At 42.3% G+C, this 27,246-nt stretch overlaps 1 protein-coding gene across 2 annotated transcripts in view; it reads right to left on the reverse strand.

Moving 5' to 3' along the window:
- Window positions 1-23,616, reverse strand: part of si:zfos-2326c3.2 (mitogen-activated protein kinase kinase kinase kinase 4) — a 54,909-nt gene extending 31,293 nt beyond the window's left edge. For both annotated transcript variants that reach the window (XM_068714206.1, XM_068714205.1), the window contains exons 1-12: window positions 23,476-23,616; window positions 22,501-22,566; window positions 11,823-11,879; window positions 8,605-8,730; window positions 8,333-8,443; window positions 6,706-6,796; window positions 6,427-6,557; window positions 6,142-6,196; window positions 5,955-6,033; window positions 4,598-4,770; window positions 557-629; window positions 240-363 (exon numbers count right to left, since the gene is read on the reverse strand). In XM_068714206.1, coding sequence (XP_068570307.1) covers window positions 240-363; window positions 557-629; window positions 4,598-4,770; window positions 5,955-6,033; window positions 6,142-6,196; window positions 6,427-6,557; window positions 6,706-6,796; window positions 8,333-8,443; window positions 8,605-8,730; window positions 11,823-11,879; window positions 22,501-22,566; window positions 23,476-23,532 — 1,143 coding nt within the window. In that variant the 5' untranslated portion in view covers window positions 23,533-23,616. The remainder of the gene's footprint in view (window positions 1-239; window positions 364-556; window positions 630-4,597; window positions 4,771-5,954; window positions 6,034-6,141; window positions 6,197-6,426; window positions 6,558-6,705; window positions 6,797-8,332; window positions 8,444-8,604; window positions 8,731-11,822; window positions 11,880-22,500; window positions 22,567-23,475) is intronic.
- Between the last annotated feature and the right edge of the window lie 3,630 nt (window positions 23,617-27,246).

Raw genomic sequence — 27,246 nt, forward strand, 5'->3', positions numbered from 1 at the left:
AACACAACATATTGTGTGTGTGTGTGTGTGTGTGGCTGTACTGCGTGTCGCGTGCATGATGTGTGTGTGTCTAAACGAGACTGATTGGCCGGTCACTGGTCATTGTCGATCAGCTGACAACCGAACAGTTTTAACCGGTGGCCGATCGCTCGGTGCATATTTGGCATCATTGTAATTTACTGTATATAACTGCAATATCGATGAATGTGTAAAAGGTTGCACATGAACTCGACGCCTACCTGTTGTCGTTGTTGACCCCCACCTCCCCCCTGGCCTCCCTCTCTCCCCCCATCGCGGTCCTCTGTCTGTAAACGAAGAAACTCCCGTCTCAAAGTCCATTCACCCGGAACGTTCACTATGGAGCTGCAAGAGAGGGAGCAAAAGTGTCCGAGACACAATAACGGCGCTAGTTATGATAAGCAATGATAATGATACACAGGTCTTTGAGACCTTGTCTGCATGTTTATCCAGATTAATTGACCGTCAATGAGTGTGCAGTCTTCCATCAGACATCCTGTGATCAAACGCTTCATGCCTAGTGTGAAAAGGCTTTTACCTGGGCTCCCCTTCCTCCTCTGTCACCTCATCATCCTCTTCTTCACTGCCACTGTACTCGTACTCCGGACCCTCTGAGAGATAAAGAGAGAGGATATTAGTAATATTTGGTTAATATGATGTCAACAATAAACTCAAATATCTCCTCGCAAGTATTATTGGATTATTTAGATAGCTATTACTGCTGGAACAATAAGTTGATCCAAAGAAAAACTGATCTTCAACTATTATGATAATCGCAAATTGAAATATCAGATCGGATCTGAATATGTAAACATGTAGCATTTAAAGGAATGTGGGTGTGGCTCAGGGGTTAGAACGGGTAGCGGTTCGATCCCTGGCTCCTCCTGTCGAGACACTGAACCCTGGGTGCTACACAGCAGCCCACTGCTCAGAAATGCTGAGGATGGGTTAAATGAAGAGGTCAAATTGCATGTATATACGCAACAAATACATAAAAAATACATTAAGTTAAATTTGAGAAAATATTTTGCCAGCTGGATCAAAGTGTTTACAGGATATTCAACCTTTTAACCTTCGTTCCATTGTAATATTCTGTTCCAAACATTTGCCTCCATTCACTGAAGGCCTCCGGTGTGTTTGCACTGGTGCGGGTCTTCTTCTCTGGTTCCCCATTACTAGCGTCTCTGGCTTTTCTGACCCAGCCACTGTTTCATAAAAAATTCCTTCATCGTCTACCGCCGGCAGCAATTTTGTCATTATCGAAGCCACACAAAAGTACAGTGTGGGCGAACTTGGGCAACGAGAAAGTGAGGGACAGAGTTACACCACGGCTTCAAAACAGCATCGCTGACTCATCTCAATCCTGACCCAATGCATTCACCAAAAAAGTATTCTCTCTCTCTCTTTTACATGTGCCTCCTATTATGGAACACGTCTTTCCCTGCCCACACACACATCACTGATTTTAAATGTACATAACACTAATAGTTTGGATTGGGAAATTGTCAAAGTGTTGCAGAGAGTCTTTCTGCACCACAATCAGTGCACAGTTCAACACTGTCCCAGAGGGCGTGTTGTCTAAAGGCTGGATAGAGCTTAGCATGACAACATTTGGCCAACACATGGTGTGAAAGCAGCTCGGGCTAACTTGTACGTTTTACTCGACACGCCATGTGTTTCCATTAACACGCTGAAAGGTGTGTTTGTTCAAGCCCAAAAAAAAAGGACGGCCACTGACAAATTGTGCTGCTGCAGCGGACAGAGGAAATCTCTGCTCTGTTGCTATGATGTCATGCTGGAGAGTTTTGGCTCGTGTCACATCTCTTCAGAGCCAAAAGCTGCAGGAGGGAAGAGCGATTTGAGGGTTAACGCCTGCTTTCGCTGACTGAGAAGTGGCCTCCTTTTTTTGGGGGGGGTGGGGGGATTCATTCTTCAAAACATAGACAATATTTGGCCAAACTGCACTCCTGGGTATGCTGGAAATGACATGTCCCTTTTTGCATCTTGTCCCGTCATTGCCGTTGGATTTATTTATTTTATTTTCTGCAGCGGTGACTTTTTCCCACACACACTTAGACTACCGGCATTTCATTCCTCTGGAGAGGCATAGGGGTGACACACACACACACACACACACACACACACACACACACACACACACACACACACACACACACACACACCATGCAGCATGCAGAAAGTCAGTCATTAGTGTGTTTTTATAAGCTAACAGAAGATTAGAACCAGATGGCCGTTCTGTTTCCTCCTTCCTTCCCCTCTCAGCCTCTCTCTCTCTCTCTCTCTCTCTCTCTCTCTCTCTCACTCTCTCTCTCTCCCTGTGTCTCTCTCCCTGTCTCTCTCTCTCTCTCTCTCTCTCTCTCTCTCTCTCTCTCTCTCTCTCTCTCTCTCTCTCTCTCTCTCTCTCTCTCTCTCCATTGTTATCACTGTCTCTTTCTGTCTCTTGTCCCTCTGTCTTTCAGTCTGCCAAATGAAGATGAATAAACCTAACGGACAATACAAGGACGTCTCACACTGCTCGAATATCAACAAAAACAGAGAACAAAAGTGGAGCGAAGTGGTCAAATACCCCCCCCCCCCCCCCCCCACACACACACACACACACACACACACACACACACACACACACACACACACACACACACACACACACACACACACACACACACACACACACACACACACACACACACACACAGCTGTTTTTCTCACAGTTTAGCTGCCTTCACATATTCAGCACATCATCCAGAGTAGAATTCTTTTTCAGAGCAGGATGGGGATGAACTTCTGCTCCCCTCCCTCTCCATATTACTAATGTGTCTCTTGTTTCTTTGTCTCTACGTCCCTCCTCCTGTCTCTCTTCTTCCTCCTTCTACATTTCTAAGCCTGAGAAACATTTTCCCGACTGAATGCCGTAGAGAAGGAAAGGTCAATCTTATGCAGCCTTTAGGCCCGACCCAACATTCTCCCTCTTTTCGCTCTCTCGCTCGTTTTGTCTGGCCGTCTCGCTGTCGCCCTTTCCTCTGTATTCCACTCAGTTCAGATATCTGGCATAACTGGCACAGGAGGGAAACTAGTGGTGGTGTATGGACTGCATCTTTAGAGGTCTAATCATATGGACACATCAACATTTATCTTAAAAATCTTCAGAACTGAATCAGCGCTTTCTTGCCTGAAATCATATTTTTGGCTGCACTGCATCATGTTAAAAGTGGACAGGTTTATGTGTTACAAAGTCAGATTTTACTTAAGCTAAATGAATAAAGTATATTTCATGCAAAGAAGTTGTATTAATCGTGGGTAACACCAGCGCCCTAATGGAACATTTCCATTAACACAGCGCGCTATAAATTAGCTCTCTCAGATTAAGTGTGTGGATAGTTCTTCTCCCACTAAGAGCAGCATGAAACCCACCTAATGCAGAGAGTTAGTGAGACAGAATGGAGAATCTATTCTGTGAAATGGCCTATTTTTAAGATGCTCTGAAATGTCGCTAGTTATCCAAAGAATTTACTAAAATTCCTTGACTGCCCCTGTCAGAGAAATCAGCTGTCGACACCTGAATGATGCCAACAATGCAGGACAGAGATGATGACCTCACATGTGTGTGTTGAATCAGGACAGCCTTCTCCTCTGTGTTTCAAAGGTAACTAGGATTGTATGCCTGCACCAACCATGTCATGCTGCAGTTTACATCCATGTCTGTCCAAAGTGACATCACTTCATCATTAGACACTGATGTGATATTGAATTCTTGAGTTACGGCCATGTTTTGTGAAGTCACAGTGACATTTGAAAACCCAAACCTAACCAGTCCATCCTTGAGTCCAGGTGGACGTTTGTGACAAAGTAAAAGAAATTCACTCCAGGTGACATCACAAGAATGGGGCCGACAGTGACCTCAACCTTTGACCTTTGACCACCAAGTCCAAGTGGAAATGTTTTGCCAAAATTGAGGAAATTACCCTCAGATGTTTTTTTAGGATATTGTGCAGTTGGCGCAGAGGCATGAAAATCCCTGAGGATCATCATCATCATCACTGTAAGTCATAACATAAGCAGCAGCTGAATAATTCAGCTGTAAGTACAATAAGTGATTTATTACTGACTCACTGGAATCAATTGGTGTGAGTCAAGTGTTGCTGCTGTGAAGTTTGAATAAAATAAATCTGCGTACAGTTCAGGTTTTGGTCCAACTGCATTTAAAGGGACAGTTCACCCTCTCTCTACTGCGCCCTAGACGACGTCGACCAATAACAGCGGTTATCCCCACATGTCACCATCCCACCGCATGTAGATAAACAGTTGTGGTTGGCCTGTCTGAATCCAGGGCATGTAAGGGGCAAAGGTCTGTACGTGGTCGGCCTTGCCGTCGTCAAAACAACACTTCTGCTTTTAGAAATCCACAGATTCGGTGAGTGGAGACCCTTAAATGTCTGGTATCGCGAGAATTTCACAGAGACCGTTTATTTATTGAATAACCAGAAAACATCCAATATTGTGATATACATTGCGAACCAGATATGACATGTCTGTTACTGGTACATCCATTTCTCCTCACCTTTCTCTCGTTTCTTCCTGGTTCTGTCCAGGTGATCTTTGAGCATGATGCGCACTTGTCTCTCATTGGCCAGATCTCTGATGAAGGCGTGTCTCAGCAGGGCGTCCGTGGTGGGTCGATGCAGATGGTTCTTGACCAGAGAGCTATCGACGAAGGACAAGAAGCGCTTCGACCTGCAGGAAGATAAAGAGAGACGTCCAAAGAAGGAGAGCAAAAGGAAGAAACTGTTAGAGTGAAAACAGATTGAGGAAGTTGTAAAAAGTATAATCTGTGTAATGTACTACAGCTTATGTGATTGATCATAAGCCCCAAGTTAGCCTTTAACACATTCCTATAGAGTCTGTGAATAAACTTGAGTTGACAAATGAGACGTTGCTCAGTAAAAGAGTAGAAATCTGTATTACATTACAGAAGAGTTTCATCATGATAGAGGATTTTTGAAAAAAATCTACTTTGTTTTTAAGTTAAAGTCACTTTCAATTACATAATCTCGTACTTAAGGGAACCAACCCTAACCCATAACTGGAAAAAAAATATATAGAACTGTATAAAGTTATAAAGTGCCACGTCTGAGCAAACTAAAATAATGTGTAAATAAATATGCAGTCATTATGACAAGAGAGAGAACAAGGAAAAGTGAAATGTAATGGATCAATATTCAAACCAGCAGGATAGATAATCAAACCTATTTAAATCAAAGACAGCCTCTAAAACATGCCACCAAAATAAACTCACCTGTAGAATGCAAGCTAGTTATCACTTGTTGAAATGTTATCAAGGACAATCCTGTCAGAAATGTTGACGTTTTACTCGGGCAATATCTGCGGTCTGACACACTCTATGATTGTAGAGGCGTGTTGTCCGTGCTCCGATCACACAGAAATCAGGAATATGTGTTGCTGCTCTGTCTCTGGCGTGCTCGTCGCCTTCGGGACGCCCCGAGGTAAAAGGAGTGGAAAGCTCTGTGTAGCTATTAAAAGCTGTCCTACAAACTGTTTCTGATGACATTAATACTGAATGAAAGACAGCATGAGTTCAACTACCAGTTCAATCTGAAGGGCTCGTCCATTATGTATGGAGGAGAAGGAGACAGGGCGATGGCAGAGGAGAGGAAGAGAGAGACAGGTAAATAACAACTCTGATTTGAGGTTTAAAAATGGCAGCCACAACATTGTGTCCAAGTTTTATCCTGCCTGCTGAAAATGCCAGCAACTTTGAGCTCTCAGTTTCATCGTGGGAAGAAAGTGTTGTCATTTGTCTGATTGTCCGATGCAAGAAACTCACAACAAAGACCAGGAGAACACCTAAACACTGCCCTCTACTTCCTGCTGTGTGTATATAGACGTGTGAGGCTTACCATTTCTTTGATTTGAGTTTGGGTGGAGGGTTTCGTGGAATCAAAAACAGCGCTCTCATTGGATGCATGTCACACAGAGCTGCATACAAAGGAGAGAGAGATAGGAACGGCAAAAGGGAGGGGGAAATCAACCCTGAGGGGAAATACACGTCACTGCTCAAAGACATCAATACATTGTTTAACTTACGAGGGGCTCCTTCAGCCATCTCCAAAGCAGTGATGCCTAAAGACCAGAGGTCACTCTGAGAACGAGAGAGACAGGAGAAAAGGTTGAGACCGGTGCACACGTGAAGCTTAGCTCCAGTTCTCTTCATTCTCTCTTTATATTCAAACAGTTAAACCGTTTGCGAGTAGCGCGAGAGACAAGATCCAGGATGTCATTTCCAAGAGTCAAACTTCTAGTACACTACAATGATGATGAACATTCCTAAAGTTGGCCAGAAACACCCGCTGTGTCTGTGTAGTTCAGTACCCTGTAGTCATATGTGGCCTCGGGGTTCTCGTCACAGGCGATGACCTCCGGAGCCATCCAATAAGGAGTACCGATGAAGGTGTTCCTTCGACCGATCGTCTTATCCAGCTGCGCCGACACTCCAAAATCAACTGAAACACAAAAAAACAATTTAACGTCCTCGGAAACGGCCACAAGCTTTGCTTCTTTATGAGGCGTTTTTGCGTTTGTGTGACTGAAATATGTATGTATGTATGATGGTGCTTGAGAAACCACAGTGCATGTGTGGATGCGTCGTACCCAGTTTGACTTCGGCGTTCTCCGTGAGCAAAACATTCTGTCCCTTAATGTCTCTGTGGATCACATGATGGGCGTGAAGATGGGAAAGACCCTGAGAGACAAATATACACACACACACACACACACACACACACACACACACACACACACACACAGTCAGATGACCACTATCACTATAAATATAAAGGCACAATTCCTTTCACAGAGTAGAAGCATTATGTGTTTATTTTTGAGGGAATACTGAACAAAGAGAAGAATTTACTTCAACTTTGTTGCCCTGCTTTTTCCTTCCTATTGCTCAACCCTCTGACCCCCCCAAGCGGTGTCACAGCGCTTTTTGCTCCCATCACATTTGACTCTCTGTGGCCTTGATGTTCACTGGCATATAAAAGTCCTGCACCTCTATGGACACAGAATAGTCATGGCCAGAAAAAGAGGGAACTTTTTGTGCAGTATAACACAGCTACAATGTCATAAACCATAAAAAAAGACAAAAACATAAGCGGAATTACATTTTTACAAAAATTGCAAAACACTGGAATCTATATATCTAACATGTTTCAAGTGTCCACAAGTGTTACCAATGCTGGAAATAAATGGAGGCTCCAGGTGCAATATACATTGAACTATTTTTTTGATGGAAGTGTTCATCACACATGGTGTGCTCGAGGACCATTGGAAAGATGAAAATCTGACGATAATGGCATTTTTTACAGCTTCTGGCTGGGACAAACGGTGTAGTTTTGGTGATTGTAGAAAACATATGTTTAGATCCTGCTGGTGGTTCTTGGGGTTCACAGGGTTAAGGTAGGTGAGTGACCGAGTAGCACGGAGGCTGCCGATCAGTGGCACAGCTCGAACGAGTGCGCGTCTGTGTGTGTGTGCTCTCGCTTCTTCAAAGGAGGTTAAACAAACAGAGGAAGTGAGTCTTATTTCAGACAATGACCTCGCCAGCGTCTGTGTGTGTGTGTGTGTGTGTGTGTGTGTGTGTGTGTGTGTGTGTGTGTGTGTGTGTGTGTTTGTGTGTTTGTGTGCGCTGCGATGTTGAAACAATGAAGAGACAGCACTGGCAAAGTTTCTACCTCAAAAAAAAAATCTCACATTCATTCTCACCTTGATAACGTCAGCATCAGATGTGTTGGAACTGAGTTGATACATAGTTTGTGTACGAGTAGGTTTGTTACTGAAGCCACAAAAACGCGACGCAGAAAGCAGCGCAAACATTCTTTCTCAGGACCTTGTGATCTCTCATAATGATAACCATAACATCCTTATAGACATATGTTTGAAAGTGGCCTTTCAAGTTTACGAATGAAAAAATAATCATATCAGCCATTCCCTCGTGGGTCACAGCGGTAAAACATGAGAGGGTTGTTGATCCCTGAAGATGGAGAAGTGGAGAAGCATCTCCGTCGGTTTGGCTCCTTCTCTTTTAAGTTTGGGCAAAGAGTCCCACGCCGAAAGTAGCATCATGTTTCTGATACAACTGCAGCAGCTCTCATCCCGCCTGCAGTTTGCATCTCCATGCAAATTACTACCTCTGCTCTTACCGCCACTAAAAACAGGCCTCTACCATAACAACAAGTACAATTGTATAGTGTGTGCGTTTGCTGTGATGAGTGCTTACCCTGAGCACCTCCCGGCAGATGTACGCTATCCAGTCCTCCTTCAGACAGTTCCCCTTGGTCTTCTTCACCAGGTCTGTGACGGAGCCGGCTCCACAGTACTCCATCACTAGCTAGAGGGACACGTAGAGACGTCAGAACAGCCAAAACAACCGGGATTAATATGAGAACGATGAAAGAACAAACATGATAAACCCAGAAGGGTAGTAGCTATTCAATACAAACAATACATTTTTAAAAACTCAATAGCAATAACAGATAATAGTTTACAAACCCAGAGTTGGTGGTCCTGTCCAGCAGGACCTTTCTTAATAAAAGCTCCATAATAAGTAGCGATGTTCCTATGGTGGGAATAACTCTTTAACATGTTGATCTCCAGCTTGATCTCCTCTTCTTCTTCCTAAACAGCACAACAGACACAGCAGGAATCAGACTACAGGTACAGTATATTTATGAAATATTAATGGAAACATCAATGTCAGACAGTTTGATGGGCGTTTTAAGAGTGCAACTTTGTTTGTAGTCGCGCTTGGCGCCGTAGTGCGGAGGCCTTTATACTCTATGCGCTGCATTATTATCTGAAACGCCAAAGGGTGGACAAACAAAATGAACTGTGAAGAATCAAAAAGACAATGAGTGTGACTCATAGATATTCCCAAAGACTGTAGATGTAAGCCATAAATCAACCTTTCAGAGTATCTCCTCTAGAACCTCATCCTCACTTCCTGCATTTCATTCATTGGAGAATTACATTAAGTATACTATTAAATATACAATACTATATATATTAACTATACATCACAAATATGACATGTTTCATGTCCTAATCCTGCTTACACTGAGGTCCATCTATACAGGCTGAAAGGTTTGTAGAATTTAATTGCCATTTCCATAAAGTCCATACAACACAAACATGTACACATCCAGACAGACAGCATCTCCAATCACACTGTTGTGTGACCTCTACATGGCCTTTTCACTTGGCTAGTTGGCCTTAATTCAACCACTGCCATTTCTCCACAAAACAAAGGTTGGTCAATGTTATGAGACGCGAGGACCAAATAAGAGGGGAGAGGAAACAGAGAGCATGTTTTTTTTGTTTTGTCGCTATAAATCCCCAGAAATGACTTCTGCAATTCACTGAACCCCTAAGTCTACACAGGGCTGGAGGAGAGGTGGAGGAGCTGGATGTGGTTGTTCATCAGAGAAGAGGAAACAACAGAGAGCTTCTCCCAGTCACTGACCTCCTTTAAATCTCCACAGGAGGGGAGAAAATGACAAGGCAGAGTCTGAACTTTCACCTCCATCTGAAACACAAAGCCTCCTTCTTGTGTGTGTGGGTGTGTGTGTGTGTGTGTATGTGTATGTGTGTGTGTGTGTGTGTGTGTGTGTGTGTGTGTGTGTGTGTGTGCACGCGTGTGTTTGAAAAAGAGAGAAGGGAGATAATAGCCAAGCATTTCCTGCTACAGAGTTTGTCTGCAACACAGAGGATCCAGAACCCCATTAACAGGAAAGAAACCAGTGTTCCCAGTCGTGCAAGAAGCAGATTTGTAGTGAGGTGTAAAAGTGGAACGAAGCATTAAGCCTGACCAGTTTGTAACACCTGTTTTCTGAAGCAATCAACAGAAACTGATTAAAAACTACTTAAACCAGTATTGTTTACATTTTTTTCAGTTAATAATCAATAAATCATTTGTTCTATAAAATGGAGGAAATGGTGCAAAATGATCATCACAACCACAGAGTGTGTATAAGAAGTGGACGTGGACTACCGTTTTGAAGCCTTGAGTTCAGCATTTTGGCGGTCGCCATCTTATGTTTTTAAAACCATTTAACAGAAGTGACCATATTTGGACTGTGCAAGAGTGAGGTAGAGACGCCATATACGGCTCTGGTAGAGACCTGTCAATCACAATGTAGCCCCGCCTTAAAGCATACCCTGCTTTATGGTCTGTTTGACTCTAAATGGACCATAATTTACTAAATGAACATCATACTGTATCGAAGAAGACTTGAAACTAGCGATTGAGACCATAACCATTAAAATTGGCATGCTAGCATGCTAACATTTGCTAATTACCACTAGACAAAAAGTACAGACGAGGTTGTTAGAATGTCACGACTTGAACAAGTTTACATTTTAGATGAAAAGGTAAGAAGAAAAGTAAGGGATTATCAACATCCTCTGCGGACCTGTACCTATCTGTGCAACACTTCATAGAAATCCATCCAATAGTTAGGAGGAACTTCAGTGGTGGATTGATCAGAACAACCATCAAAACCAACATTTCCTTCCCTAAAAACATGAGGACAGCATGCCTAAAAATGACTTTAACTATTAATCGATTATCTAAAAAAATGTAGTTTTCAGTCGATCAATTAGTCATTAATCAATTCATTGTTTCAGCTCTACAAATTACACACATTGACAAGAATTGTCGCATTGTTGGTCCCCGCACACAGCGGTAAGACCACGAGGCAGAACACAATCAATCACCTCCCTCTTTAGCCTCAAAGTAACAGTTCAAGCTATAATCCCTCATGAATATATAACTGCAAGGTTAATCCCACTGGAAATCAGAAGACAAGATCAGAGAGATTTCTTTTTACATCCTCAAATTGATTTATGGTTTTTATTAATGTTTTATATCACATGAAAAACCCAAGACTTTGGCTTTAAAAGTTAACAGAACTTTAACATCAAGGAAATTCCCCCAGACTCTAATAAAAAACTACTTCTGGGTCAAAAACTGAAATATCGTTGGGAACTGAAAGAAAGAAGAGCATATTTCATGCAATTCAATTTAGTCAGGCGTGCGAGTGGTATATTAAAGCAGATCTCTGTTTGATCCAGGTCTGCACTGTGGGGAGGGAGTTAGGAGCGGTGGGCAGATGCATTGTAAAAGTTGCAGCGCTTCAATAACCTGCGTGAGCAGAGAGAGAATCCAATTGGGAAAAGACATAAGAGTGACAAACTTGCAGAAACTACTCATTTAGTCATGTAGTGGGTTTTAAAATGTTTACACAAGTGCAAACACCTGCAAATGCTGTGATGTGGTTTCATTTTGTTTCTACGGCAAACTGTGTGAAGGAAATACTCACATTAAAGAAAAGAAGCTACGAAACAACAGAAAGACAACTAGATACAGGATCGGTGGAGACCCGGTTACCAACTAGATTGAAATAGATGATGGATGACACAGCCGAAAGAAGAAGATGATTAGACCAAACGCCTCCTAAATGCCAGTTTCTTTAAAAGGCAGGGTTGGTAAGACATGCTGAGGTCCCATGGACGCCCTGTGTGGACGTCAAAGACCATGGGAAACGTCCACGTACGAGGATCTGAGTGTAAATGTCCTCCTACACAACAGCTTGCATTAATATTGTCACGTGTGGATCATGTATGTAAAAATGATGGTCCTGGCAATGTTGACATTAATACCACTCGATGCTTTACACTAAATAATCATAATGTGTCATTTGATGTCTTACCTCTGTGACTTCCATGACTTTGATAGCTGCCAGTTGGCCTGTCTTGACATGGCGACCCTGGTGAGACACATGAAGAGAAAGTTAACCAGTTAACACAGATGACTGACATGTAGAACAAGCATACAGTTCCTGGGATCAGTGCGTCTGGAACAAACACCCCCACATCTAAACAAAAAGAGACATTTCTTAGTTAATGCTGCTCATTCCTGACTCCAGATACAAACATTTAATATGTCGAACATTATTACCAAATAAGGATTTGTGCACAGTAATTGATGAACTCAGGACTACGGTAGTGCAAAAAAGTGAATCCTCACACACTGGGAGGCTCATGGCAATGTTCTTCACACATTCATTTTCATTACATCACAGGTGCAACTCTGTGAAAAAGTGTTTGAAGTGATCTTAATGTAAAACATAATTCAGAAACAACAAACATGACGGTGGCCTGGACACATTCGGTCTGATTAGTGTTGATTGTTAAAACCGTAACTTTAATCAGCCCGACAACTGTAACCACTCACTCACTCACTCACTCACACACTCACACACTCACACACACACTCACACACACACACACACACACACACTCTCACTACAACACCTCCTCTGGGCCAACACTTGGATTGTGATATCACTTTGGGCTCTGGACACGGCTATGTCTACATAATTTCATTTCTCTCATGAGAAGGAGACGCGAGGCGAGTTGAGAGAGGGAGTGAGCCAGAGATGTAAAGTGCAGTCAGGTGAGGAGGGGAAAATTGAAAAGCTTGTCATGAGTCAGAAAGCTGACAAGATACTAGAGGAGCTACTCCATAAGCCTTTAAGCTGTGATGTATGAAGGGGCTCTGAGCGTGTGTGTGTGTGTGTGTGTGTGTGTGTGTGTGTGTGTGTGTGTGTGTGTGTGTGTGAGTGAAATAGACTGGAGGGCATGACAAATCTCACTATACTCAATCAGTCAGCTAACATTACAGGTACAGAGAAACTGTGAGACAAAGATGGATGCAGAGCTTGAAAACAAACACTACATTCTTAATATTTGCCTATTTGTGTTTTCTTTTTCTGTGTGACTAAATCTTAGAAACACTTTCTATTACCTTTCCAAAGAAAATATTACTCACAAGATGGATTTCTGCATTATATATCATATAGACCATGGAGGATATCAAACCTGTGTGTCTAAATCAAGTATGTCCACATCAGACAAATCTTCAAGAGTTACCAAAAACCTGGTGTCTTGAACTTACATTTTGTCTCCTCTGGTTCTATAGAAAATGACTCTACTTCTCACTTGATTTATTCCCTCAGTAAACATTGTAAACATGAGTTTATGGTCTCAATCTCTAGTTTCAAGTCTTCTTCAATACAGCATGATGTTCATTTAGTAAATTATGCTCCATTTAGAGTCAACTAGACCATAAAGAAGAGTATGCTTTAAGGCGGGGCTATCTTGAGATTGACAGGTCGCTGTCGCTACCAGAGCTGTATATGCAGCTTTACGTCACTCCTCCGCAGTCCAAATATGGTCACCCCTGTCTGCTGGTTGCAAAACGACAATCAACAAACCAACGGATGACGTCACTGTGACTATGTCCACTTCTGACATACGGTCTGTGGTGAATACACTATCCTTGGGATCACCTTTTGTGTAAATGGCCTGTCCTGTTTCGACATGCATGTCATGGTAAAATAGAGGTTGACCCAATGAATCAGTGGCGATTGGACATTTTACAAACTCTGGTTGTCTGTGGAACAGCCCCCACTAGTCACAGCAGGTCATACATCACCATTTTGCATGGTGGCTCCACACACATAAAACATCCACCTGTGCTTCCTGATAATAATCTAAAAAATGGTTCAATACTCAATGAAATGGCATGACAAGGGTAGAAAAAAAATTAGTGAAAAGTTAAATGTTATGGCATGTAAGTTTATTGAAAACAATGCAGTGAAACAGACTTCTTGTCAGATAACAACCAAGCTTCTCAAATATATTACGGATGTGAGAGGTACCGTGTCGGGTTCACCAACTTCTATTCATTCCGGACTTGATTCTGTCCCCAACTAGAGGACCCTGTCTCCATAATTGCAAAGAACTGTGGCACCCAAATAGCTACTGGGCCTGACTGTGATAAATAAGGAAGTGGCCTTCCTGTCCCTTCAGACTGCTGGCTGTGCTGCCACCACAACGTACTCTCCATGAGCTTCTTATTAACAATATGCAGCGCTGACACATTCAAAGGGCTATCTGCTCTCCACCATGATTAATTGGAGGAAGCCTGTTCACTTTTTGACATTGAGGTCCGATGAATCTCACACACACTCACACACACACACACACACACACACACACACACACACACACACACACACACACACACACTATGACGCCGTACAGTGCTGGGAGTCAAACACATAGGCAAATAAATCCTGATACAAATGCCTTTTCAGTCTGTCAGTCTGTCGCTTCTCTGACACACACACACTCACTCACACAGTGGCAGAATAAGTGAGCACTACATTGTGTCAGTGAAAAGGTTACTATAATATATCCATATGTATGCTAATTAGATATGAGAGACATTTACAATGCACCGCAGAGAGCTAGGGGACAAATGAGAGAAACACTTTTACTGGATCTATCTGCGAGTCTCCCACTTCCTGTCCCACCTCTGTCTCTGTGTAACATTATGTAACTGTCTCTCTGCCTCATCTCCCTCTTCTGTCAGTGCCCCTACAGAACAGTCTGTTACTGTATTTACATATGTGTACTTTGTGCTGGGACAGACTGCATCAGCTCTCCTCACCAAACCACATGTGGGAATGGAGCTATTTAAAGGCTTCATATCTGTATCTCTGTGTGTGTGTGTGTGTGTGTGTGCGCGCTAAAGAAACAATCCCTTTTTCCCCAGTCCATTCACATGTACCCTTCACTGGCTGGCACTACGGGGTCAAAGGAGATGGACTGGTTTGACATTATACTGAGTACAATGCTGCTAAAAGCTCTATGAGAACTCATTCTGTCCCACTGTCATACGAGAGTGTGTGTGTGTGTGTGTGTGTGTGTGTGTGTGTGTGTGTGTGTGTGTGTGTGTGTGTGTGTGTGTTTGTACTGTCAGCTAGAACAAAATCTAGACCTTGAAACAGATTAAGCTTGAATTGAAGATTTCATAGATTCAATCATCATTTTCAGATGGTTACCAGGAGTACAGCTGGATGGATAAATGAGCCAGACCAATATATTGGCTGATAGTAGCTTATTGTGATTACTGTTTATTGGTATTGCAGAAAAGCCAAAATGTAACTAAGGTAATTTGAAACAATGCTGCAGTGACATTGTTTGTACATATAAGTGAAAATGTCCTTTTCTGACTATTAAACATCCCTCTAAATACATATTAAGGTCACATCAGTTGATTTTCTTTCCAAACGTCTTCATCAAATAATTGCTGCATTATACATGCAGCAGACACGGTGGAGCATTTGCATTCATTTAACTACCTTAACACTACCTGAGCTGCATTAACAGTGTCTGCTGTTTAATGTCCAATGATGACATGCACAGTGGGTTTATCACATTTTTTTTTTTGTTTCCTGATAACAGCTGAATGCTGCAGCTAAACTGGTTGACGGTTATCTGCGGGTTCCTCACAGCGTCCTGTCACACGGTAGTCAATAAGATTCATAGCTGCATTCCAGGTGTTGTGTGTTGAACTGTGACGAGTCAAAGTGTCTGCTGTGAAAAAGCTCCATTGCCAACATAAGAACATAAATGAGTGCAGCTTTAAAAGGCTGGAATACAAAAAAAGACAAGGGCGTGTAGGAGGCATGCTGGAGCTAAAGAAAACTCCCTACATGCACTAAGTTGCATTGTGGGAATTGTAGGATTGAGCAATTTCCAAGATTCGCCCATACAATCGTCTACCAGTCTGGATACCTCAGCTTCTGCTGCATTGATTTTTTTCTTCTGAGTTTTTCGGGTCTCCCAACTTTATGTACGTGTAATATAATAGAGCCCCTGTACTTTTCATCTTAGTTTTGGCTTTCAGAAAGTAGAGTAAGAAGGCAAGTTCCTCCTGTAACCAGCAGACTCCCCCGGCTCTGGGTCACACTGAGACACGCACACATACAAAGCACAGCTCCAAACCTCATGGGGGGCTACGTTCCTCTCCTCTCTCTAATTTTCATCTGTCTCTCTCCCTCTTCCTTCCTCCCCTCCTCTCTGTCTCTCTGCCTTTAACCTCTGCCTTCCTTCCATTTGCCCTCTCTCACTTTCCTCTCCCACTTTCTTTTTCTTCCACCTCTAACACACAGCTCTACAACTGGACACTATGTTGGAGGATGTTTCCTGTCTCTCTTGTTTTTTTTTCTCCCTCAGCTCAAACCCCCGCAGTGTGTAACAGTGTAAACTGAGCCCTCCATTTCTTACGAGGAACCGAATATTTCCATCACAATGAAACGGTCTTGTGTATCTTAGGTTGGCTAAGTGTTTTTTGTTTCCTTCAAAATACAACCCTTCCAGTGAGTTCTTTTGTTTGCAAATGTAAGAAACAGTTGGTCTTAATCTTGGGATAATTTTTGACGCTTTGGTCAGCAGATCAGTCAGCATGAGTAGGATAAGACTGATGACATGTGGGTCACAGAAGAGGGAAGTGACGCTCTTGAAACCAGAAGGATTTGGGGAAGTGCAAGTGATTCACTTGTATTGTATTGCAGCTGTTTTTACGGGCGTGCAGTGTGCACGGTCGGGTTCACTGAGGCGACGTTCTGGAGCAAACTGGGATGGCTCTGACCTTCTCAAACTTGACTAAAAAACACAGAGCGGTTCTCAACTCATTAACAAATGAATGTTTAGGATATTTTATTTGTTTTCTACATCCTATAGACATGATTTAACAACACAGGTCAGTCAAAACAAAATACTTTAATGAAGTTGCGGTGACCGTTATTAACAATTAAGTCCTGAAACTACTTTCAGCACAGTGTTACATTAGCAGTCATTGCAGCACTTAGCTTTAGCAGAGTTTGAGATTCTCACATTGTAACACACACACACACACACACACACACACACACACACACACACACACACACACACACACACACACACACACACACACACACACACACACACACACAGATGACTCTACAGCAGTGGCTTACAAGGAAGGGAAGTTCCTTCTGCAAATAGGGAAACGCCCTGTCTGTGTGTGTGTGTGTGTGTGTGTGTGTGTGTGTGTGTGTGTGTGTGTGTGTGTGTGTGTGTGTGTGTGTGTGTGTGTGTGTGTGTGTGTGCATGTGAGATGACTAGATGGTGAGTGAGAGGAGCATGCACAGTGCTTGTGTACTCACGGTGAAGCAGTTCTAAGAATGTCCAATAAAGCAATGTTTATTTGACAAGTTTAAGAGCTGGAATTACTACTGTGTGTCGCTTTTCAGGGACCAAAAGTCGCTCTTTGCGAGACACAAGAATCTGAATGTGCCTTCTTTCAAAACATGGGCAAGGTAAACTTTTGGTAATTCATTAAAAAAAAAAACATTCTTGTTGAGCTGTTTACTCGCTTGTTCTATAAAAGCCAGGACTCTCAGATTGTCAGGGATTTCTTTGTCCCGGTGCCCCAGAGCTACTGCAGTGCTACCGCCATGTGACTAATACCACACATAATACACTCTTTAATACTAGTGTGCATGTGTGTGTGTGTGTGTGTGTGTGTGTGTGTGTGTGTGTGTGTGTGTGTGTGTGTGTGTGTTCCGCATCAGTTGGACAGTTGATTTTGTCCTTGTGTGCACACGTTAATGAAGCCAAAGAGAAATACAGTGAAATCTGTGCATGAGTATGAGAGGAGAGGAGGGTGATTGGATTTGTCTTGTTGCGGCCGAACCACTTCCCTTTTTGGCCGCAGCAACTGTTTTTCCGTGAACCTTTTGAGGGACTGAGGGACTTTACCTGCATTTGAACTGCAGGAACCTGGATCCAGTTGTTAGTCCTTAAAAATCTCCCTGCTGCCATGGCACTGCTTTCCAGCCTGGCGAAAACTATATGGGTGGAGTTTGCAGCACTGAATGTCATGTACAGGTCAAACCCGAGTTTCATTACCGATACAAACACTTGAAATAACCTCCTATTTGGGTCGGGCCTTTTTGTTTTCAAACCTCCCTGCACTCTCCGAATCCACACTTCTCCTTTCCGACATCTATTCTAACCATCGCCCGTGTACGACAGAGAGGACTCTGTGTCGTATTGTTTCGTGCAAAAACGATGTCTCAATGTGCATGGTGGCTTCTGTTATTGCTTACGTTTATATAATCGTCTCAGATCTTAAGATGCAAAAACATCTTTTCCTCCAGCCCTCTCTGGTCTCCAGCGGACTCTCTGTTACATCTTAGCATGTCAGAAAACCCCGCCTGCTGATCAGGAGGCCGTTCCGCTGAGTTCAAATGAAAATGAGGCTAATGGGGGCTCACTTTCCCACTGACACCGGGGTTTGGGCTAATGTGATATCTGACTGCTAACCAGCAATTAGAGGATCAAAACACCAGTCACGGTCAAAATTTAGCAATCACTACAATCAACGATGCTATGCTACACATAGGCCAGCTTTAAGGCTTCAATGTAGAGCGGGACTAATTGAAGCAACATAACACGAGTGGAACTACAAACCATTTCACCAAACAACAGCAGGGACTACAACAGAACTGCACATCTCCCCCCTTCGCCTCTTCATCCTTGTGTGTTTTTGAATTTTCCTGTCTTGTTTTCCCAGCCATGTGTCCTTACTTAAGCCCTGTTTTCGCAGATGGCGCGCAAGCTCCAAGCATGCACAAAGGCGTCTATTCTCAACGCGCTGTTCGTTGCAGTATTCTAATAAACACCAGAGGCGCAACCAGGCAATCAAATGTTAATAATGGAAAAAAATTGATTCAATGTAGAAATCCAGACAGGAAGTCAGTCGTAAAGTAGCAAAGCCCGCCTCTTGCTTGATTTGATTGGCCGCCTTGGCGAGCCTCGCACTGAAAGATTACGAATTTTGTAACTTTTATGAGTGTCTAAAAACTGCTAGAAAAACACGAAGAGAGAAGCCAGGAGCGCCATACCATGAGAAAACAATGTGTTTTGCGGACGCGACGTGTTTCTAGGGACAGACTATGATCGGGGGCCATTCGGAGGGTTCGGAGGAGCACAGCAAGGCGCCGCAACCACTTGCACCACTTGGAAATGAGGCACAGGCATCATTTTCTGGCATGCGCACATTGCGCCGGCTTCACTACTGCAAGTATAAACCAAGGTTTAGTTTCGCTCTTCTGGAGATCGATCACCTGCCTGCTTGCGTTTAAGTCCTTCACACAGATGTGCATAGAGGACAGCTTTGTCCTACAAATGTACTAGAGGGTCAATGTTGATAAGACGCCAATCCCTCTTACCTGAGCCTGTTGCCTTTGACTCTTAACAAACAAATATATAACATACAAACACACAGCAAAGTTAGTTGTGACTGCACAGGTGTGCATTTCATGTAGCATTGTCTTTAAAAATACGTGTGATACATTTAGACGTGGTGATTAGTGACTGGTCTCAGTGTTTAATGTTCACGATGTCACTTTAAACATTTAGGCAAAGACAGCATTATGAGACAAATCTTTCATGATTTATATTTTAAAGGACTACAAACCCCACAGTAGTTCAGTTTTCTGTTTACCTCACGCTGCTCTGCCCAGCTCTGGTCTCCTTTAACACTCACACAATACTGTACAGAATAAATACTTTTCTGTTATCATGGTGTGATAGTGTCACACCTAACCTTCCTCTGACGTACTCTCTTATTCTGTAACTTTCCTGTTCATACCACATTACGTAATGCTAAAAATGTGAATGTAATGGAAATGCAACACACATGTAAATAAACAGAGGAAAAGCCTGTGATGCTTTGTCAGCATCTCCCGCACTCACGTCAATCCACAACTAAGTGTTTTCTTAAGGGGCTGTGTGTGTGTGTGTGTGTGTGTGTGTGTGTGTGTGTGTGTGTGTGTGTGTGTGTGTGTGTGTGTGTGTGTGTGTGTGTCATTGTTCTAAAGGCCCTATTCCTGTCCTGTTTCTGGGACTCGCTGTATGGCTGAAATGCAGAAACATAGTAGTCCACATTAAGTTCCAGTCGATTGCCTGTTAGCATCATACACTATCATTACTCCTCTGGCTATACGGCAGACATTCCTTCAGCAAGGGCTACTTTCGAATCCGAAAATAGTTGTTCACAAAGGTGAGAAGTTTAAAAAACTCAGAACCAAAGTAGCATTGACTGAGTGCCGTCTTGTTTTCGCCCGGGTAGCTAGCATCACTAAAAACAAATCTCCTGGTAGATAGCTAACTAACTTTCTCCCGCATAAAAACAAAGACAAAAACAGCAACAAAAAACACAGAACATGGTGGTGATCTCGCCGGAAATATAGCCAGCCACATCTGCGATATTATTACCCATTGGTTGTTTGTTATGGCGCTAGCGTGTCGCAGTTACAGCTAGCTATCTCCTGGCATATAACGAGCTAGCTAGCTAAAATGGCAAAACAGTAGCTACGGCAAAAACACCACAGGGTTTCACGATGCTAGCTACCCGGGAAAAAACGAGACCGATCGTTCAATGCTACTTTGGTTCCAAGGTCGTGGACCCAACCGCCCACAAAATAGTTGAAAGCCTGTAGACTCTTGTACGCCTTCATCTGGTAAGCCGTGTAGTCGGGGGTCTGGAGGACGAGGTCATTTGTAATGTCGATCAACTCTCTCTTCTTCATTTTGTAGAGATCACATCCAATATGTGTTTCTATTTTCTGTCAACCAACCCTTTTATGTATTCACTTTGCTCCATTTCCAATTTGTGCAGTATATCGGTTGTTCACTTCCTGCCCTCCATCTGAATTTCGCGCCTCATAATAGTCACGTGATTGCAAACAAGCTATTGGTTTGCGGACTGCCGTTTTAAAGCGCAATTTCGCCGTTGCCATCTTGGATTACGCCCGTTGCCATGTTGTTATATTCACAACCAATGAACGGAAGTGACCATATTTGGAATGAGGAGGAGAGACGTAGACCTGCTTTATGGTCTATTTGACTCTAAATGGATCATTATTTATTAAATGAACATCATGGTGTATTGAAGAAGACTTGAAACTATAGATTGAGACCATAAACTCATGTTCACAATGTTTACTGAGGTAATAAATAAAGAGAGAAGTACAGTAATTTTCTCATAGACTTCTATACAACCAGAGGAGTCGCCCCCTGCTGGTCAGTAGCGAGAATGCAAGTTTTGAGACACTTCCACATCGGCTTCACTCGACACAACCGAAGGTTGCTGCCTGATTTGACCTTAATTCAGATCAGAATCACTGCTGGAGGTCCCCATCAATAAAGCGGTTCCATTCATCCGTATCAGGAGGTCTCTCCCTGTTAATGCATCAATGAATGTGAGTCATCGGATGAAATTTGTGATTTTTTTTTCAGTCCTGTGTAAAAGCAGCCTGTGTGAAGCCCGACACAGGCCGTACTGTCTTGTGCATCTCTTGCAACATTTCCTCTTTCAGGAAATCAAGTGGCAGAAGAGGCACACACCCACCTTCTGTCGCACACACACGTCCACAGACACACACACAAACACACACACGTCCACAGACACACACACACACACACACTCGCGAGAAGTGTTCGTAAACCCTAACCCTTTTAACCTCAACCTCTATTCAAACTCTTGCCTTTTTAAACTATACAACACATTTTTTTGGAGACCACCTTTCAGAGTTTTTGTGCCACAAAATAATGCGTGTCTAAAAGTGACCTGAACCTGATCTGATTTGGCTCCTACATGTCTTTTGCTGCAGGAAAAATAACAGTCCTTCTTATTCAACTTTATGCATCTTGCATAATTAATTTTGGATAATGTCTATTTGTCTTTTCTTTGCAGGTAGGAATGCATACATCTTGAAGGATAGTCCAAGATTAGTTTTTTGAACAAAAAGGGCCACAAAGGGTCTCAACTCTCATTCACACCAATTCCCCCAAAGAGATCTCTGTATTTAATTGTCAAAACTGAAAGTGTTCCACATAGGTATGGTAACACACAGTTTGTGGTATTGCAGATGCACTTAAACATTATTTGCACAGAGGACACAACCATCTGCACAGACTTAAATAAGCCTTAACACCTCCTGTGACCACAAACCACTCATACACGCATACACAAACAGATATTGCGATAAGGAAGTGAGCCCCACCCAGGGCCTTTAAAAGATGCTGCAGATGCTTTACATGCTGGTGTGTGTGTGTGTGTGTGTGTGTGTGTGTGTGTGTGTGTGTGTGTGTATGGGTGTGTGGTCTGTTTGTAAGAGCTGCCGGAATATTATAGTCAACTGAGAATTGCTTCTTTTTCCTCACAACTAACTGGAAGTAGTAAGTTTTACCAGAAGCAACGTGTCGGTTACTGTTATGTACTATGTGTCTGCATGAGTGCCGCTTGTGAGGCGTTTTTTTTTTTTTAACTACAATAAGCCAATTTTTCATGATCTAACTCACTGCTATATAAACCAAGGTTTAAATGGAAACAGGACAACACGTATGTTTGTATCACTGTCACAGTTTGCAGGAGTGTTTATGTGCATGCAACAAACTCCTTAACGTCCTGCGAGCGCTCACCTTGTACACCTGACCGTAGGTTCCATTGCCAACCACCTCCACCAACTCAAAGATACCTGCCGGATCCTGTAAAAACAAAAAAGGGGTGAAGATAAAGCACGATAAGCATCAAGTTCAATGCATTAAAAATATAGAAAATGGTACATTTCAACAGAGTCATAATGCAACAGGTTCATGCTAAGCTAAGCTACGATTAAGAGCTTTATATCCTCAGTGCTATTGGCAAATAGAGAAGAACAATGCAGGGTTGTACTGGGATGTAGGTTAAGGAAGTGGGACTGTATATGGGGATAACATTGTGAGCGACAAGGAATGAGAGAATGGCTTGAAAATCACTGACATTTTAATTTTATAGGTGTTGGCTTCACTGACTCGAGACATATTATCAGCTTAAGATATATGAAATCACATTACATGACTATAAACACACTTGAGCCATTCAGGGACACTGCCATGTCCTAAAGGGATACTGATATTGATATTGATCAAAGACATGTCCATAATATAGCATAAAAACACCACAAATAGCTATAAAGTATTATAATTATGTGAAGTGGGATAGAATAATTATGTGCCACTAACTAGAGTGCATTTTAGTCCTAGTTTGTCTGTCAATGAACAAAGGCAGAACGTTTTCTTAGTGGGCTGTCACTTGTTGCAGCCAAACAACAATCCTGTGGGTGAAACGCTAGCTAGTAAAGTTACAACACAGCAAACAGGACACGGTGCACACAGTAACGTTACTCTCTAGCTACACATGCACGTTACACATCGAGGTTAGGACACGAGGAAACTTTAAAGTACATCAAGTGAGAGCCGACCATTAGACCAGGGGGAACTCAAATACGCTGCTCAAGTTGAGCTGCTGCTTGAAAATATCATTACCGTTAGGTCTCAAGCAACACCCACCACATCCTGCAATGTTTACTCAAAAAACATTTAATTAAAAAAGCAAGACAAAGTTTTCAAACTTACTCTTAAAGCAGCGAGGTCTATACTGTCCAAACTTCGAGTGGTATTTTCTCTCGACATTGCTGTCAGCAACTTTTGTCAGCGAGCTGGCATTTGTGTACAAGACATGGACGGTCACCGTTTCTCCCCGACAAAACTAACGGGTTTTCCTCTGGTCTGGTTCATTCTGAAGTTTAGCTGGCAGCGACAAAGCTAGTCAGCGTCAAACATACCATTTCCGGACACACCTTTCAAAATAAATGCCTTAAGCGGACCTGTAAACTCTTTTAAATGTACATTTCAAGTTCTGCATTGATAAAGAGACAAGATGAAACATAAATTATCAGAATATAGAGTAGAAAGTCATACATTTTATCAGACCATGCTTCACGTCTGTAAATGTGATTTTAAAAAAATCGAAATTCACGTGTGTTTGGACTTGTTTGCATAGGCTTTTTGACGTTTACTGCCCCTTTCAACACATACATAACAGACACTAGTGCTTTGTTGTTGTTGTTATTGTTATTTTACTCTGCCTTAGGCCTAAACCTTACATTGACGACCCAATGCTTAATTGTGAAAAATAACGACGTCCGGTCTCTGACTGCATTAACCTCGTTTAACTTGACGTTTTGCTCCTGGGAAGGGATTTTTTTTTCTTAAAGCGACTCGGATAACTCAACTAGTCCACACACAACGACAGAAAAAACGACAAAGGCATTGACAACTGCATAATAATTGCTTGTACGGTACATATGCAGCTGACTGAAAATAATAAATGTTACCCGACAAAATCTCTCCACGTGTATCTCCGTGTGTCTGTGTTCGTGCGGTTCGTGCGGAGTGTTTGTTTTTGTGAGGAAAAGTTCACAGTCCTCGAGTTATTCTCACGAGAATCCCACAATCATCACTATCCACTTTGCAAATACCTTTTGAAAGTGACTGTTAAGTAAAACAAATTAAGTTAATAAATTATTATACAGTGCTAAAGCTAACTAAAAGAAAAAGTACACACACACACACACACACACACACACTATCTGTACACACTCAGACTGTGACTACACGTTGACATTCAACCTTTTCTTGACATTTTGCAGGTGCTTGTCTCATTGTTGTTCCAGTATCACCTTATAGTGTTTCAGGCCCATGTGCGTTTTTACTGCATATTAATCTTTTTCATCTTGATTGGAGGCAGCTGCTAATTTTCTGTTACTTTATCTTGAACCTTTTCAACATAACATCTTGGAAACATCTGGTTAACCCAGTAAATACAGTTTCGAGCTGTAGCCTCTTTGAGCTCTTTGCAACATACATTTTTATCTGAGGTAATGAATCAAGTGAGAAGGGTCATTTCCTCATAGCGATTTCTTTAAAGCTTTCGCATCGGCTTCACTCGGCAGAACTGGAGGTTGCCACCCCGTTGTCACCTCCAGGCTCATAGTAGGCCTCTGAATCCAACTGTAACCCCAGTAAAAAACAATGTTGTTGTTTTTGCCAGGACGGCACAGAAATCAGAGAACGTGACGAGAAAGTGAAACGTCTTGCCATGTAGCAAATGTGTGATTTATTCTGTGCTAAATGACAACAACTGTTGCGGCCCATCTTTTTGTGATGTCCTGATGCAGGCATGTTTAAGTTTAAAATGTAATGACAATGTGGAGGCCTCACATGTGAGCTAAGTAGATCAAAAATGCTGTTCCTAACTCAATGCATGGTTTTCCAGTAAGTAACCCACACCATATGTGTTACATTTGAGGTGGCTTCTTACCCCAACAACCAAAAAAATGTTTTTGCGTGACCAATGTGCTAGAAATACGAACGGACCTATTGCCCACACCATATGTGTTACATTTGAGCAACCTGATGTAATGTTAGTTAACGTTAAATAAGTAACATTTGTTAAATAAGCTGGCATTAGCTAAATAAGCTAATTACCCTGCCCTGCCAATTCAAGTAAAATTACCACAACCTCCATGACTTACACATTTATTTTGTATCCATAACTGAATTACTTAAACATTGGTATACTGGGTGACAAATAGAACATTCTGCCACAATTTGGTCTTGAGAGTGGGATTTTGCAGTTGCTAGTATTAGCTAGCTAACATCACCGTTAGCTGTTTTGTGTTGTGTAACTTAAGGACATCTAAGTTATCTAGTGGCCTATGTAACCCTAAACGTAACCCAAACACACTGTCATTTAATACCAACCTCGACGGATGTGTGCTCCTTTTTTTTCTCCCAAAAATTGTGATGAAAGTTAAAGAAAAGAAAATTGAACATGAGAAAACAATGGTTTATATTAGCAATATACCTGTTTCTTAATGTTTCTTACTTTATATGCCTCTCTCACTTTAAATGCATTCTCTAAGGTCACAAATTTCAGTGCAAAAATATGCTACTAGAAAAATAAAAATGTTACTTCACCTCTGCCCACACAATAGCTCTTTATTTAAGCTTTACCTATGTATTTATGTTCTCAAGTGTAACATATATAAAAGAGATGGAGCTTAACATTCCGGTCTCCTGACCGGACCAGTGAGTCACAGTCAGCATGGTGAAATGAGGGTCATTATGTGGTGGGACGCAGTCACTGTGTGTGTGTGTGTGTGTGTGTGTGTGTGTGTGTGTGAGTGCGGGAGAATGAGAGAACGATAGCAAGTGACTCTCTTGCACCCTCTGCATGTTTGTTTGTGTGTGTAAGTGAATGTGACGAATTAAGAGTGAGGGAGGGGGGTTGGAGAAGATGGCTGTGAGTGTGTATGTGTGTGTGAGAGAGTGTGTTTGTGTCACAGTGAAGAATGGTCTCTCTGTGGTCTCACACAGTGGCCCTGTTCACATCAGGGTCAGCTGCCTACACACTCACACACACACACACACACACACACACACACACACACACACACACACACACACACACACACACACACTCATTTTCGGACTCGTATCCAACCTAAACAAGACAACATTCTGAGAAACAATTGAATAAGAAAATTCCAGAGTGATAGAGGCTACTTGTCTGTCCCTCGCCATCATTTTTTTCCATTCTGTGTACTTGCAAACATACAAGGTATTCCGAGGAAGTTGACATTCCACTTATCTCAAGCATTTCCTGAGGACGCTTGCATATTCACGCACACACACACACACACACACACACACACACACACACACACACACACACACACACACACACATGCAGGAATAAACACGTATAGGCGACAGCAGTGCCAGATATCCGTGTCAGTTCCACAGAATCAAAGAGATGGGGGTTTCTTATTTTGCTAGGCGTGGCAACCTTCACTTTATTCTTCATTCTCTATTTAAACTTATAGAATAGTTCATTTAAAAAGAATGTTAAAAAAACCCAGTAAATGTCATATTCAAGGCATCAAGAAGACCAGTTCACAGTAAGCATGCAAAAAGAACACATGCAATCAGGTGGCAGTAGTCACTGAAAGGCGACAGCAAAAATAAAAGTTACATAAAAACCAAAGGTCTGAGAGACCGAAGACAACTCAGATCATCAGGCAAGGCCGATGACGCAAGAAGGAACACAATTACTAAAAGTGCAGCTTGATCTGGGATACCAAGGTATCTTCAAGGATTCAAGGTTCAAGGATTCTTTATTGTAATTATGTAACACAGGGATGAACAACGAAATGCAGTTGTAGCCCATTTGTTGTGTTTTTACACGAGTAAAACAACAAAACAAAAACAGAAGTGCATTCACGTAGTGCATTTTTTTTATTTGCATCAGGAGAAATGTAAGCAGCACCAACAAAAACATGT

This window comes from Cebidichthys violaceus, unplaced genomic scaffold, assembly GCF_023349555.1.
Source record: "Cebidichthys violaceus isolate CVI_PGR_0920_01 unplaced genomic scaffold, fCebVio1.0.p SCAF_2, whole genome shotgun sequence".
Lineage (NCBI taxonomy): Eukaryota > Metazoa > Chordata > Actinopteri > Perciformes > Stichaeidae > Cebidichthys > Cebidichthys violaceus.